The sequence below is a fragment of the Chanodichthys erythropterus genome, chromosome 1 (assembly GCF_024489055.1).
Source record: "Chanodichthys erythropterus isolate Z2021 chromosome 1, ASM2448905v1, whole genome shotgun sequence".
NCBI classification, from domain to species: Eukaryota; Metazoa; Chordata; class Actinopteri; order Cypriniformes; family Xenocyprididae; genus Chanodichthys; species Chanodichthys erythropterus.
Window position 1 is genome coordinate 23861781 of NC_090221.1, and position 16738 is coordinate 23878518.

A 16738-nucleotide genomic window follows, 5' to 3' on the forward strand; every position below is an offset into this window, starting at 1 on the left:
AAGCGTTCAAGTCCCATTGAGTCCTCGTATGCAGCGAGATGCAGCCGCACGTTGGGTTCCAACCCTTGACGGAAAGAGGTGATGAGGGCTTGTTCATTCCATCCGCTGGTGGCGGCTAGCGTTCGGAACTGCAAGGCATAATCATTTACAGAGAGATTCCTTTGCTTTATAGAGTTTCTCACCAGTGGAAGAATCCTTCAGAGGTTTCCCGAAGACCTCACGGAAGTGAGAGACGAACGCCGAATATGATTGGACAACAGGGCCTTTCTGAGTCCACAGGGAGTCTGCCCATTGCAGGGCCTTACCTTGCAGTTGCGAAATGTTGAACGCTATTTTTGCCGTGTCAGTAGTGTAGAGGTGCGGCTGCATCTCCAGGACCTGTTTGCATTGTAGAAGGAATCCGCTGCATTCCTCCGCCGATCCTGAGTAGGGTGCCGGTTTGGCCATGGGACTGGCGGTGAATGCTGGAGAGGGAGCGGTGACGGAGGGTGCGGAAGCTGCAGCGGTGGATGGTGATGGTGAGGATGGCTGTGGTGTGAGTGCTCGGCGCAGTGCGTCCACGAGCTCTTGAAACGGGTCGTTGGTGCTCATGCTGTGAAGTTGTTATGGTCCGGTCTTCTGTTACAACAGAGACACGGAGGCAGAGATATAAACAATCCAGGTAAGTTTATTCACGTTAAAGCAGAGCACAGGGTGATGGTAAGCAGATAATGGGATGATGAGAGATGAAGAGAATATAATACTGTCCTGATTATGTCTTGCAGATGCTGATGATGGAAGGAGCTGGCGGAGACACTCACACACGCAAGCAGGTAAGTACACATGGAGAACAGGAGACGAGGGAACTGGAGGAGACGACTGGAGCAGGTAGATATGGCGTTGGGAGTCCTTAAGGTAAGCATACATATGTCGTAGTGCAAACGAGACCGGACAGTGAGTGTGTGTGAGTGTGGTGGCTTTATAGTGGCGTTGATTGCGGTGCTGATGAGTCACATGTGGCGGTGATCAGTATGCTGGTGATTGAGTGCATGGGTAAGGGAGTGAGGTGGAACCTGACGTGTCTGTGACATAAACTCAATGTTTACTATTTTCTAAGGGTTTCTTAATTGTAGACTAGTTTTCATTACAAAACCTGTATGACTCAACTGTCAGGTTAGTTGTATGTAAATATAGCCTTCTTGAAATTGCAAACAAAAAGTTTTGTCCATATTAAATATATGAATGTGATTTACTTTAAACATTAAACATTGAACATTATGCAATGCAAGCTTAATCATGAATTAAAAAATGCTTTTGAGCAGGTGTAGTAAAATTTTTAATTGTGTCAAATTACAAAAAAAACTTTAACAGTCAATATTAGATTAAAGAAGATAGGTTTGTGTGCTTTGTGTATTGTACTATCAAAAATTAATACAATACACCCCCCCCCACCCCCATCCAGTCACACTGGTACTCGAAAAAATTTAAGTACAAAGTAGTTTTTTTTTGGTAGTTTATTCAGAATATAGTTAACAATATAAATGAGACATTTTAAATAAATGAGGGCACATTTTGATATAGAGTTTTACGTGGAAATAAATCCTGTTCAAAGATATAAGTGAACATCACTTACCTGGCATTCCAAGGTGTTTGGTGTTTCTGCACTGGAGGAAAAAAAAACAATAAAAACTTTCCTGCTTCCAGTCAGTGATCTCACCATTATTTTCATTCAGAATGTCCAGTGTGGGCCAATATATGGTCACTATGATTCACAAATCTGTGAGATAAAAGTAAAAACCAGCTATCAGCTATTGTATTAACTTTAATGTAATGTCCACTCTTAACAGAAAACATGATTTTTGTGATCTCATGCATGCACATAGTATTACACATCATGTGAAGAAAATTTTGTATAGGCCTATATTTTAAATTACAGTACCAGTCAAAAGATTGGACACATTACTATTTATAACGTAGTTTAGTTTTCTTTCTTTAATAAACTTTAAAATATAATGTATTTCTGTGATGCAAAGCATCTAAACATTCATATGTAGCATATGCACACTTATCAGTAGTGATCGACCGATATTTATTTTTTATAACCGATACGATACAGATTATTTGCATGTTTATGTACCCGATAACCGATATGCAGAACCGATATTTATTTACTGTTATACTTCTGTTTTTGACAATTATTACAACACAAATGAGCTGAACAAACCATTTTATTTATAAAAATCACTCCCTCCTTGCATACAAAAAAACAAAAAAAAACTTTACTGAATAATATTAGCTGGAATATATAACATTGTCAGAAAAGTAACAAACAAAACAGCATACATCATTGCATTTTCCAACTAGTGTTATTAATTATTATGTTTTGTCGGTCTAGATCAGGGGTACTCAACAGGCGGCCCGCGGGCCGCATCCGGCCCGTCAGCATTAAATTTGTGGCCCGCATCATGCTACATATAAATGCATTTTTATTATAATTTGCATTCAAAATTAGCGTGAATATTACTTCATTTTTTTACACGTACACAAGGGTAGGCGTACAGTGCGTGTGACGCTGTAATCATCAGCAGAGAACGCGTACAGTGTACGCATGCAGCACAGTTTTTCTAACCGCAAAGAACAATATAAACTGAAGGCACTTTGCACGCGCATTGAATAGTTTTTGCACTAATTTAGTTTGTCCACAAGGTGTCAGCACTGAAACGGGATGTTGTTTCAGTCTGAAAAGAAACAGAACACAGAACAAGAGTAACAACAAACACAATAGCCGACCGTGTTGAAGAGCGCTCGTTTGAGGGGATTAAAAGATACCAGCAACTCTAATTTTAAACAAGTACAAAGACATTTTATTGTAACTATTTGAGCGAAAAAGACCAGACAAGCATGAATCTCTCTAGTGTGCATGTGTCAAGCACTTGTGTTCGTGAACACCATCAAAGGCTCGTGACTGTGCGCGCAAGTAAAAAACAAAGTAACCTTATTTTTCCATGATGAAACGAAGTTGACATTCCTCAAACTTTTCATCATGAAAAACAAACATTTTATTCTTAATGTCAAATGTGTTATAAACAGAAAGCAAGCAGAGAGCGCTCCCATTACAGATCTGTCATCACATCATTGAGCTCACGGAGAATATCTTATTTATCATGTTTACAACATTGGTTATAGTTAGATAATTCATATTTGAGAATTCATAATTGTGATTGAACATTAAAAGAAAAAAAAAGATTTTTGGATTCTGACCAAATTAAAAGGTAGGTAATAATATTACAAATTGTCATGATAGATTACAGGAAGCAAATGCAAGTAATGCCGTTTATTCAACAACAAGCAGTAACAGAAACACAGTCAATGAAAACGGGCAGGCTTCAGGTGGCGCAGGGACTGAGATGGTCGGCTGGTGACGTGACGTGGTGACAGAAGAGTGGCGGTGAGATGATTCCAGGTTCCAGACAGAAGACAAGGCACGAAGACAGTAATCCACAGATAGATGACGAACAACTGGGACTTCGGTCAGGAACAGACAAGACAACCACGAACAGGACACCAAACAACGATCTGACAATGGAGAGATGAATGAGGTGAGTATTTAAAGATTGAGGGAATGAGCAGCAGGTGGGGAGAGTGATGAGTGGCAGCTGGGTCCACTGATCACCCACGTGGCCTGGGCACACCCACAAACACACTCGCACACAAACACAAACACACCCACTGCTGTCGTAACACAGAGCACGCGACAAGAAGGAAACAATGCATCTGCGAACCGTGACAGTACCCCTCCTCCTAGGAATGCCTCCTGGCATTCCCCGACTCCCTTACCTGTCGATCGTAATCATCGATAAGGGTTTGATCCAGAATGTCCCTGGCAGGAACCCAACTCTTCTCCTCCGGACCGTAACCTTCCCAGTCCACCAAGTACTGAAATCCGCGTCCCCTCCGCCTAGAGTCCAGAATACGATTTACCGAATAAGATGGTTCCCCATCTATGAGACGCGGCGGTGGGGGAACCGGGGCTGGCGGATTAATCTCAGAATGAAAAACAGGTTTAATTTTGGAGACATGGAAGACGGAATGAATCCTCCTGTACACTGGAGGAAGTTTGAGGCGGACTGCCACCGGACTAATGATCTTGGTGACCGTGAACGGGCCAATAAATTTAGGAGCAAGCTTCTTAGAAACGGATCGGAGAGGAATGTCCTTAGTAGAAAGCCACACTTTTTGACCGACGACGTAAACCGGAGGCCTTGATCGGTGGCGATCGGCCTTGGCCTTGGTGCGTTCCCTCACTTGGAGGAGAGTCTCTTGGGCTCTCGTCCAAGTTCGGTGGCACCTCTGGACAAAGGCGTGGGCAGAGGGGACCGCGACCTCGGATTCCAGACTGGGAAAAATAGGTGGCTGGTAACCTACACTGCATTCAAACGGAGATAGGCCCGTGGACGACACTGGTAAAGTATTGTGTGCGTACTCCACCATTGAGAGTTGTTGACTCCAAGAGAAAGAATTCTTGGAGACCATACATCGCAACGTTCGCTCCAAATCCTGATTGGCTCTCTCAGTCTGACCATTGCTCTGGGGGTGAAACCCAGACGACAGACTAACAGTCGCCCCCAGCAATCTACAGAATTCCTGCCAAAATTTGGAAACGAATTGGGGACCCCTGTCAGAGACCACGTCTACCGGGAGGCCATGAATCCGAAAGACGTGATCAATGACCGTAACCGCTGTCTCCTTGGCTGAGGGTAATTTGGGCAAGGGAATAAAATGAGCCGCCTTCGAGAACCGGTCCACTACGGTTAAAACAACCGTGTTCCCTTGGGAGGGTGGGAGGGCGGTCACAAAATCTAGCGAGATATGGGACCAGGGTCTCGAAGGGACTGACAGCGGTTGAAGTAACCCATCTGGGGCACGATTGGAAGTCTTACCAACGGCGCAGACTGAGCAAGCCAAGACAAAATCGCGAACGTCACGAGCCATGAGAGGCCACCAGAATCGTTGCTTAACCAAAAACTTAGTTTGACTGACTCCTGGATGACATGCCACGTTGGAACAATGACCCCACTGAATGACCATGGACCGTAATCCCTCCGGCACAAATAATCGGTTAGGTGGGCACTCGGGCGGAGGCGTTACCCCTTCTAGAGCCGACTTGACTCTCGATTCGACCTCCCATGTGAGTGTGGAGATAACTAATCTCTCGGGAAAAATGCACTCGGGAGTAGACGGGCGTTCGGAACGGTCAAAAATACGAGACAAAGAATCGGGTTTGATGTTTTTGGAACCCGGGCGGTACGAGAGAGTAAAATCAAAACGTCCGAAAAAAAAGTGCCCACCGAGCCTGCCTGGAGTTCAATCTTTTGGCAGTTCTGATGTGTTCTAGGTTCTTATGATCGGTCCAGACGATAAAGGGTACCCCAGATCCCTCTAACCAGTGGCGCCATTCTTCCAACGCTAACTTGATTGCCAGCAACTGCCGATTACCAATGTCGTAGTTACTTTCGGCGGGAGATAAGCAATGTGAAAAAACGCGCACGGATGCATCTTATCGTTTGCGGAAGAACGCTGGGACAACACTGCACCTACCCCCACCTCTGATGCGTCGACCTCCACCACAAACTGCCGTGATGGATCAGGGGCAACGAGAATAGGGGCCGAAACAAAGCGAGCCTTCAGTTTGGCAAACGCAGCCTCCGCTGCGTCTGACCACCTGAACGTAGTTTTGGGGGAGGTCAAGGCGATCAGAGGTGAGGCTAGTTGGCTGAAGTTGCGAATGAAACGCCGGTAAAAATTGGCGAACCCCAGAAACCTCTGTAGGGCCTTACGGGAATCTGGATTTGGCCAATATACCACAGCCTTAACCTTCTCAGGGTCCATGCGTACTCCATCAGTCGACACGATGTATCCTAGGAAAGGAACAGACTGTGCATGAAAAACGCATTTCTCCGCCTTGACAAAAAGCCCATTCACTAGCAACCTCTGAAGCACTCGTCGAACGTGCTGTACGTGTTCCTGGAGAGATGAGGAAAAAATCAATATGTCGTCCAGGTAGACATATAAGAACTGATCGACCATATATCTCAGCACGTCATTGACGAGTGCTTGGAAGACCGCTGGGGAGTTGGAAAGCCCGAACGGCATGACCAAGTATTCAAAGTGCCCCCTAGGGGTGTTAAAGGCGGTCTTCCATTCATCACCCTCCCTGAGATGGATGCTCCCTGCAACCTCTCGAAGGCTGAAGACATTAACGGCAAAGGATAGGTATTCTTTACCGCAATGTTGTTCAACCCCCGGTAATCAATACAAGGTCGCAGGGAACCATCCTTCTTCCCCACAAAAAAGAACCCCGCCCCCGCTGGAGAAGAGTAATGGCGAATAAACCCGGCTGCTAGTGAATCAGAAATATATTTCTCCATAGCCTCTCTTTCGGGAACCGAAAGTGAATATAACTTGCCTTTAGGCGGAGACTTCCCTGGTACTAGATCTATGGCACAGTCGTAGGGACGATGCGGAGGAAGAGAAGCAGCCCTGGACTTACTGAACACCTCCTTCAGGTCCTGGTACTCAACGGGCACGGTAGACAGATCCACTGCTTCCTCCTGTAAGAAAGAACCAGAAACAGACGAACAAGCAGAGACAAGACTTATGACACTCCTCACTCCAGGCCACAATGGAGTTCTGGATCCAGTCTACCCGGGGGTTGTGTCTGGTGAACCAAGGATGACCAAGGATGACGGGGGTGTGAGGGGAATCAAAAATAAAAAATTTAATCCGTTCCGAATGGTTGCCAGCGGTGATCAGGGTGATATCTTCAGTGACGTGAGAAATGGTGGGGAGGCTCTGTCCATTGAGTGCGTGAACAGCGATTCTGTCGGTGAGTGGTTTGAAAGGAATGTGGAACTTGATGGCGAAAGATTGGTCCATGAAGTTACCTTCTGCCCCGGAATCCAGAAGTGCGTTGCAGTTGTGAAGGTGATGCGACCATCCCAATCTCACCGGGAGGAGGGTGGATGTGGTTGAGGACTTTCCAGCGGAGATCCCACCCGACAGTAGCCTCAAACTTACTGCCGGGCTGCCCCCTTTTAACGGGCAGTTGTAAGCGAAATGTCCCGCTTTGCCACAATATAAACAAAGTCCTTGGGACCTCCGCCTCTCCCGCTCCTCCCGGGAAAGCCGAGCTCGACCCACCTGCATGGGCTCATGATCTTGAATGGGACTGACCGTGTCCCCGCCGCTGGACCTCAGGACTTTCTCACTCCTGTGGGCTGGACTTCTCCGCTCGGTCCTGGTCAGCCGAGCATCCACCCGGAGCGCCAGGTCGACGAGACCATTAAACGTGGTGGGGAGGTCCAGCGCGTAGATCTCCCTTTGAACACGGTCAGCCAACCCATGCAGGAACATGTCCCACTGCGCCTCCTCGTTCCAGTGACACTCTGCCGCCAACGTACGAAATTCGATGGAATAATCAGACACCGACATCCCTCCTTGGCGTAGTTCCGCCAACTGTCTGGCGGCTTCTCTCTCCGCGACTGAGCGGTCGAACACTCTCTTCATTTCTGCGGAGAGTGACTGGAACGAGGTACAGCAGGGGTCTTGGTTCTCCCACACCGCCGTTCCCCAGAGCGACGCCTTCCCCGTCAAGAGCGTCAGTACGAAAGCCACTCTGCTTTGTTCGGTGCTGAAAGTGCGGGGCTGCAGCGCAAAGTGCATAGTACAATGTGTCAGAAAAGCTCTACAAAATCCTGGTTCACCTGAATAAGCTTCGGGTACTGGAAGATGAGGCTCCGAAGCGGCGACGCTCGCTGGTGTGGGTGGGGAAACGGCCGGTGTGGGCGGTGAGCTCGGATACCTGCGCCACGAGAGCCTGCACGGCTCTTCCCGTCTCGTTGAGATTTCTCTCCTGTGACTCCATTCGACGAATGCTGCTGTTGACGAAATCCTCCAGTGAAGACTGCTGAGTGCTTGCTGCTTCCGTTGCATGGTCAGATCGTTCTGTCATGATAGATTACAGGAAGCAAATGCAAGTAATGCCGTTTATTCAACAACAAGCAGTAACAGAAACACAGTCAATGAAAACGGGCAGGCTTCAGGTGGCGCAGGGACTGAGATGGTCGGCTGGTGACGTGACGTGGTGACAGAAGAGTGGCGGTGAGATGATTCCAGGTTCCAGACAGAAGACAAGGCACGAAGACAGTAATCCACAGATAGATGATGAACAACTGGGACTCCAAACAATGATCTGACAATGGAGAGATGAATGAGGTGAGTATTTAAAGATTGAGGGAATGAGCAGCAGGTGGGGAGAGTGATGAGTGGCAGCTGGGTCCACTGATCACCCACGTGGCCTGGGCACACCTACAAACACACTCGCACACAAACACAAACACACCCACTGCTGTCATAACACAGAGCACGCGACAAGAAGGAAACAATGCATCTGCGAACCGTGACACAAATAATAAAACATTTATTCTCTGAGTATAAATAGGTGCTATAAAAAGTGTTAAAAAGGTGCAATGGAGGATAAAAAGACTACAAAAAAGTGCAATGTTTTCGTCTTATGGACAAACTCTCATCAGCCAGAACAGCCAGACCCTAAATTTCTTGTGAAAACTTGTTTTTCTTTATGCATTTGTACATTAAGAATACAGCGAGACAAGTTATTAATCATTTTTTAAATGCCATTTACCATGTTCAGTGACACTTTAAAAAGGACACCATACTATTAAGACTTAGCTAGATAATAAACTGCACTTTTGGTAAATAAACAGTAAAACTACAAATATTGTCTTAAGTAGGCCTAAATAAAAGTCTTACGATCCAAGTTATAATTTGTGGCCCTTCGCATTTCATTGGGTTAAAATGCGGCCCTCTTGGCCTCTGAACTTGAGTACCCCTGGTCTAGATCATGAAATGCTTTCTGACAAAGTGCTGTAACTTATCTATGCATTTACACAAAACTATAAATTGGGCTACTCAACCGCGATCGCGTGTGGAGATACTAAATTTCCACAGAGCTGCATTTATTTAGATTTGTATTAACTAAATAATGGTTATGTAGTAAATCAAATGATTATATAATCTAATAAAGTTAAACAGCACTTGCCAGTTGGCATTTTATGATCTAAATTTAATCTAACGTTAAATCATGAAATGCCAACTGACAAAGTGCTGTTTGACTATAACTTAATCAACCGCAATTGCGCATGGAGATAATAAATAATTAATTTCCACAAAGCGGTAGGCTATATTTATATGTGTATTAGCGAAATAATTGTTATGTAATAAATTATAATATAATCTAGGGTGTTTAAACAAGATAATCTTGTCAAAAGTTTCATTCAGTGGCCGTGCTTAAGCCTCCTGATCATCCGTCAGTTGCAAAGCAATATGAACAAACTTCTAGACTAACGGTGAGCAAATACAACAGATAGAGAATTAAATTCAGCGCTTTTATTTTCAACATGCACTCATTCATGTCTGTTTTATTTAATTCATGTAAAGTTACGTCTTTATTGGGGCAGGACATCAGGAATTTATGCCTCAGATCTCATTTGTGCATGTCTGTTATGTTAAATAAAGTTGATTAATTAAAGCAAACCAAGTAGAACATATACTTTACCTGTGCACTGAGTTGTTGTTGATTAATCTCCTCAGACGGAGGAAGTCTCAAAACGGCCACAAGATGGTGTCGTAAATCGGCGAATCCGATATTACAAAATCGATACCCGATTATGGAAAAATGCTTAAATATCGGGAAAATATCGGTAAACCGATACATCGGTCGATCACTACTTATCAGGACAGTCAATAAAATCTGGGATCTTCAGGATGCCTCTCGCATGCTGGACTGTGTTGTAATCTGACATCGGCTCCAGCCGGTCCAGAGAAAAACAGACACTTTGGCATGTTTGTTACCCTCCGAGGTAAAACAGAAGGCCCAATTTCCTAGCTCTTGGGACATCAAAGGGGCCCCTCATGTAAACTGAGTGCCAGATCACATTCCAACACACACCACACGCACACAGACACCCACACACAAAAACACACAAACATGCATTGAAGACTGTATATGTAACTATGTATATATATATATATTTTTTGTAACTATGCCAAAACGTACCCGTCATGTATTTCAAGCGTATGCATGTTTCCTAGTGTTTAGACTTAGTTTAAATTAGTGTATTTGTGCTAGTGTTCATTTTAATGATGGAATTTTGTCTGTAAACCATAACTCCTTTTACATGCTTTTCTTATATATCAAGTTTAGATTCATTTTAAAGCTATTTCCACGTCTCATTCATCTATGTATATTACATGGCTGTCAAATGCATTGTTCGATTTGTTTAATGATGCTGTGAAGAAAGTACTCCATCTCGAAATCTGATCTGATAGTCATAAAGTATGCAAATTCAACTAGGAGACCAAACAAAGGAACTTTGCCCGCCAAATAGTGCTACACATCTATTGGCCGTTACAATTCTGGAGGTGTGTTAGCTTGGTTTTCCATAAACCATGCCGAGCATTGTTTTCCAAATAAGTCACCTATGAGATCCCATAATTGTTAGCATGTTGTCATAGTAGATAGCTGCCTATGTAGGCTATGTAGCAAAGCAGCTCACTAAGTTTTGGAACAGAGCTAATGTCAAGGAAGGCAATAAATCAGCATTATTTAGGACCCACCAAGATTTCCTTCTGTTTAATAATGCAGCTGCTTTAATTAAAACAATTAGGTTGTATCTTACAGACAATACAGAGAGGTGAAGTTCAGTTTTGAGTGGTGAAGTTGGTTTACAGATTTTCTTTTTTCGACTTGTGTTGCAGCAAACAACAACAGAGCTCATTAGTGAAGTGTCTTTATTCTCTCTCTCACACATTTTCTCTTTTATTCTGTCTCTCTGCAGCCCCGAGAGGACGCAGAGGCTGGAAGAAGTTTTATGCCGTGCTGAAGGGGATGATTCTGTACCTGCAGAAAGTAATTTAAATCTACTTCCCACACAAACACTGCAACATAGTCATACTATACTCTGCAGTATGTGTATTATACTGCATACAATGATATCCAATTACATTTGTCAAAATGTGCAATCAGAGCACACTATGCTGATTACAGTTTCCCTTTTTGACATATTAGACTCAAAAGAGTTCAGACATTTTCACATAAAATTAGATTTAAAATGGCAAATAATGATTACATTTCCAGTATTATAACTGGATCAATCAGTGAATTATGTAACTTAGTGAGGTCATGTGACAACAGTGAAGTTTGAAATGTTACATACTGAACACTCTATCACATACTACTTTTTAAAATATAAAAGGCAATACACATCATAGCATACAGTAAAAAGTGGCACGCTAATATTCCATTCTGAACATAAAGAACTGCCTTGCTGTGTGATGTCTACATAGGCAGCTTTCTTCTAAGGCAACATATTAATTGAAATCAAACCTCGACTGATTTGAAATGCTCTACATATACAACGATTCTACACAAATAGGGCTCCTCACAAGAAGCACACAAGAAAATCTACTTACAATTGATTTCAGTGGAGTTTGACATTAGCATACTGTTAAGATAACAAACCTTCCCTCTAGGGGTGCAACGGATCAAAAAACTCACGGTTCAGATCGTTTCTCAGATCAGAGTCACGGATCGGATAATTTTTCGGATCAGCAAAAAAAAAGACAAGACAAATAAACATAAGTTTTTTGTCTTTTTGTTTATTAACACTTTTAAATTATTAAATTAAAATATATAAAATCAACTTAAAGTGCACAAGGCATAATATCTTCTTTTTAACATAATTAATGAAAAACAACTTAAAGTGCAACATAAAAAGGCATATCTCCTTCTTTTAAACATGGATAGTGAAATAAAGCCTATGTCCACATCATCAAAGAAGAATAAAAGAAAGAAAGCAATGCATACCTGAGCTTATAATTTCAAATTCTTTTTCAAAAAGACAAGGATGTCTACATTGTCTGGGGAGAGTGTGGACCTCTTTGCAGTCACTATGTCCCCTGCTGTTGAGAACACTCTCTCGGAAGGAACTGAAGAGCCTGGCACAGCGAGATAGCATCTTGCCATCTTGGCAATATGAGGGTATTGTTACAGTAGACGGACAGCAGACACAGGTATTACTTTTCACAGTCTTTATTTTGACCACAGGAGAGCAGGGAGAATGAAACAGGTGAGATAACTTGCAATGGAATGACTTAGAACGGATGATACTGGGAATAGTTACTGTCCTTATCTTTGTAGGGAGTGAACACTGGAGAACTGGAGATCGCTGGAGCACTTGGAAGCAGATGGGAAACACACTCACGAGGCAGACGAGGAACACACTGGGAATCGACACAATGGAGACAGGTAGGTATTCGAAGAGGAGTCCTTGAGGTAAGCATAGACTTGTGAGGGTATGCAAACAAGACCGGACGTGGAGTGCTGTGAGTGTGAGTGTTTTGTAGTGCTGCTGATGAGGGTAGTGATGAGGTGCAGGTGGCGGTGATCAGTATTCTGGAGATGGTGCGCACTGTGATTGGGGGACGTTGGAACCTGACGTGTCTGTGACAGTACCCCCCCCTCCACGGCCCGCTCCAGAGGGCCGAGAACCCCGACGCCGTGGTGGTCGTCCTCTTCCCCACGGTGCCGGTTTCTCAGGGTGACTGTCATGGAAGGTTTGGAGTAAACTGGGGTCTAAGATGTCGTCCCTTGGGACCCAGGAGCGCTCTTCGGGACCATATCCTTCCCAATCCACCAGGTATTCAAGCTGACCACCACGACGCCGGGAGTTCAAGATCTCTCGCACCTCGTACGCAGCTCCGTCCTCCACGATGAGTTGAAGGGGTTGTTCGGCGGGAGCCACGTCAGGTCCTGTGGGAAGAACAGAGGGATGGTGAGCTTTGAGGAGTGACACATGGAAAGTTGGATGTATACGGTACCCTTGTGGAAGCTGGAGTTGATAAGTGACCGGGTTGACCTGCGCAGGGCTCGTTGCAACTGGTGGTGTGCTGAGTCCCAGACCCTCTCGCTCTCTCGGAACCAGTAATCCACTGCAGGAACGTTGGAGGGTTCCCCAACCCAGGGGAACAGTGGGGGTTGGTAACCGAGTACGCATTGAAACGGTGTAAGCCCAGTAGTTGACTGTCGGAGAGAGTTTTGAGCGTACTCGGACCAACCCAGGAACTGGTTCCAAGAGTCCTGGTGGTCATGACAGAAGGTACGGAGGAAGCGGCCAATCTCCTGAACCTTCCTTTCCGTCTGCCCATTCGACTGGGGATGATATCCAGATGTGAGGCTGACGGCCACACCTAGGAGTGAGTAGAAGGACTTCCATACACGGGATATGAATTGAGGCCCACGGTCGGAGACGATATCTTCTGGAATTCCGAAGTATCTGAAGACTTGGTTGAAGAGTATTTCGGCGGTTTCCATTGCAGTAGGTTATCCAGGAAGTGGAATCAACATGACTTTGAGAACCGGTCCACAACAACTAGGATGGTGGTGTATCCGTCTGAGACAGGGAGATCAGATATAAGGTCCACTACTAGGTGTGACCAGGGGCGATCTGGAACGGGCAGCGGAAGGAGTTTCCCAGCTGGCAGATGACGAGGAGACTTGGAGATGGCACACTCCCTACAGCCCTGCACGTACCTTCTGACATCGGCTGCCATCCCTGGCCACCAGAAGTGTTCTTTCAGCAACGAGAGGGTCTCATTGGCCCCCGGTTGACCAGTGCCAAGAGACGTGTGGGCTGAGTGAATGGTGGGAGTGCGTCGTGTCCGTGAGAGATAGAGCAAGCCTGGTGGACAGCCCGGCGGAGGGTTAGTGGAGGCATTGGAGGAGGGAATGGTTTCTTCTGACCATGTTATGGGACTCACGATGAGGGAGCTAGGAATGATGGGTTCTGGTTCCTCAGTTCTTTCTTCAGTGGCATGCAGACGGGAGAGAGCATCCGCTTTCACATTTTTTGTACCAGGACAGAAGGAAATGGTATAGTTAAAGCGGGAGAAAAACATGGCCCAGCGGGCTTGTCTAGGGTTCAATCTTTTCGCAGAGCGAAGGTACTCCAAGTTCTTGTGATCTGTTAACACTAAGAAAGCGTGCTTGGCTCCCTCCAGCCAATGCCTCCACTCTTCCAAAGCAAGCTTGATCGCTAGAAGTTCCCTGTCTCCGATGGAATAGTTTACTTCCGCCGGGCTGAGCTTGCGGGAGAAGAAGGTGCATGGATGGAGTCTACTTGGGGTCCCCTGCTGCTGCGATAATACCGCTCCCACTCCGGCAGTAGATGCGTCCACTTCAACAATTAATTGCTTCTCTGGATCAGGGTGTACGAGTAAGGGAGCGGTAGTAAAGGCTTCTTTGAGCTGGTTGAAGGCGTTGGTGGCTGCTGGGGTCCAGGACAGAGACTTGGGCTGGTTGCGGAGTAAGCTGGTGAGTGGATGGGCGATAGAGCTGTAACCTTTGATGAATCTTCTGTAGAAATTGGAGAAGCTGAGGAATCGCTGGAGTTCTTTAATGGTGGTGGGTTCTGGCCAGTTGGTAATGGATTCCACCTTCCTCTCGTCCATCCGGATGCCACTGTGGTCGATGTTATATCCTAGGAATGAGACGGAGGGTTGATGGAATGTGCATTTCTCAGCCTTGAGGAACAGATGGTATTGGCGAAGGCGGGTGAGGACCTCCACAACGTGTTGGCGATGTTCGGCCTGGCTCCGGGAGTAGATGAGAATGTCGTCTATGTAGAGCAGGACAAACCGATGGAGAAACTCCTGGAGCACCTCATGAATGAAGTCCTGGAATACGGAGGGGGCGTTGACTAGTCCATACGGCATGACCAAGTACTCGTAGTGGCCAGTAGGGGTGATGAAGGCGGTCTTCCACTCGTCCCCCTCACGTATCCGGATGAGGTTATACGCGCTGCAGAGGTCCAGCTTCGTGAACACAGTGGCACCACGGAGATGTTCTAGGGCAGCTGGGACGAGAGGAAGGGGATAACGGAACTTTACAGTTATTTTATTGAGTGCACGGTAGTCAATACAGGGCCGCAAGCCTCCATCCTTTTTAGCCACAAAGAAGAAGCTGGAAGCAGCAGGGGAAGTAGACGGCCTGATGTAACCTTGGGCGAGGGCTTCCTTGATGTAATCCTCCATGGCCTTCTCCTCCGGGATGGAAAGCGGGTAGATCTTTCCTTTGGGCACTGGTTCACCCGGAAGCAGGTCAATGGCACAGTCCCATGGCCGGTGTGGAGGCAGCTTGGAAGCCCGCTGAGGGCAGAATACGTCACTGAAGGGGGTGTAACACTCAGGGATTTCCACAGAATGCTGTTCAACAGGACTTTCGATAGACGTAGCGCAGAGAGAGAGATCAGGTGAGGAGTTGGTTGGAACTGGCAGATCCGTCAAACAGTGCTTGAAGCAAGTGTCGCCCCACTTCAGGACTTCGCCTGTTTTCCACGAGATGGTCGGATTATGCTGCTCCAACCAGGGGCGCCCCAGAACCACGTCAGCGGTGGAGTCCTCCAGAACCAGCAGATGCGCCTCTTCTTGATGTAGAAGTCCGACTTGAATATGAACGGTTCCTGCCATGGAGCGGACGTACTTATGGCTCAGGGGTCGGCCGGTTATGGAGCGGATCTTGTAGATAGTCGAAGTCGGGGAGGTCTTGATGCTGTAGTGATTTTTACTTTGTCCATCCAAGGACGCTAAGTAAAATAGGGATTGGTACTCAAGTCACCGCTGACATTGTGGTTTTTGGACACACGTCTCTTAAGGTGTGGTTATGAGTACATCAGATGACCACTTGCCCCCCCTTTCCCTAGTTCAGGGCACCAGTCAGGGTCTTTCACTCCTAACAGGGGCTTTCATTAATTTAGAATTAATGTTAAGTGGTCAGCTGATTTATCTGAAAGATTGGTGAAATTGCTAACTTGTAGAACCTTTTCTGTATTATCAGCACAAGGAAGATAAAAGTGTAATAAAATAAATTTTATTAACAAAAAGATAAACAAGAATAACTAACACAACTACTAAATGAATACCATGAATGATAAAGGAATAAAGTGCATAAGCTACATAGAATACAAGTGATTAAGTTGGGTGTGGCTATGGAAGAGTTACGCTATCTTATGGAAAGATAAACTGTTTCTCTGAAAATAATAAGGTGGAGAACCTTATTATGCACCAAACAAATAAATGAAAGATTATTTGTTATTAACTACTATCAGCTATATTACATCTAATGGAAATTAGGAAATTATATACTGATAATATACAACAATGCCAAGGTCTCTGGAAAGAGGTTTGGTTAAGTGATATTTACGTTCCACTTGGTCGAGTCCGATGACGGTGACGTCTTCCACTGGTTGTGCCGGGTGACAATGCAGTGGGGAGAGGAGCCAGAATCTGTTTCAACAGTCTTGAACACGAAGCTCTGTGGGATGCTGATCTCCTGGAGCACCAAAGGGTCCTAAAATCTGGAACACGCAGATGAGGCCCTGGTGTAGGTGCAGAAGGTCCTTATCAATCTGGAACACGCAGACGAAGGTACGTTGAAGTGAAGGTTTGCTTTCCTGAGCTTAGCCTTGTTGCGGATGTCGTCACTGTTTCGCTGGATGGAAACTTTGAACGTAGTGTTGGTTAACGTCTCTTTCCTCAAAAGCTGGAGGCTTAGAACATGGTCGTCCCTGTTGTTGTCTCTTCTGGATGGACCAGAGGCTCAGAACGGTATATCTGTTAATGTCTC

General features: G+C 45.5%; 1 protein-coding gene across 3 annotated transcripts in view; it reads left to right on the plus strand.

Annotated features, from left to right (window-relative positions):
- Positions 1-16738, plus strand: part of psd2 (pleckstrin and Sec7 domain containing 2) — a 355353-nt gene that overhangs the window by 287191 nt on the left and 51424 nt on the right. For all 3 annotated transcript variants that reach the window (XM_067390730.1, XM_067390744.1, XM_067390737.1), the window contains one exon: positions 10896-10966. In XM_067390730.1, coding sequence (XP_067246831.1) covers positions 10896-10966 — 71 coding nt within the window. The remainder of the gene's footprint in view (positions 1-10895; positions 10967-16738) is intronic.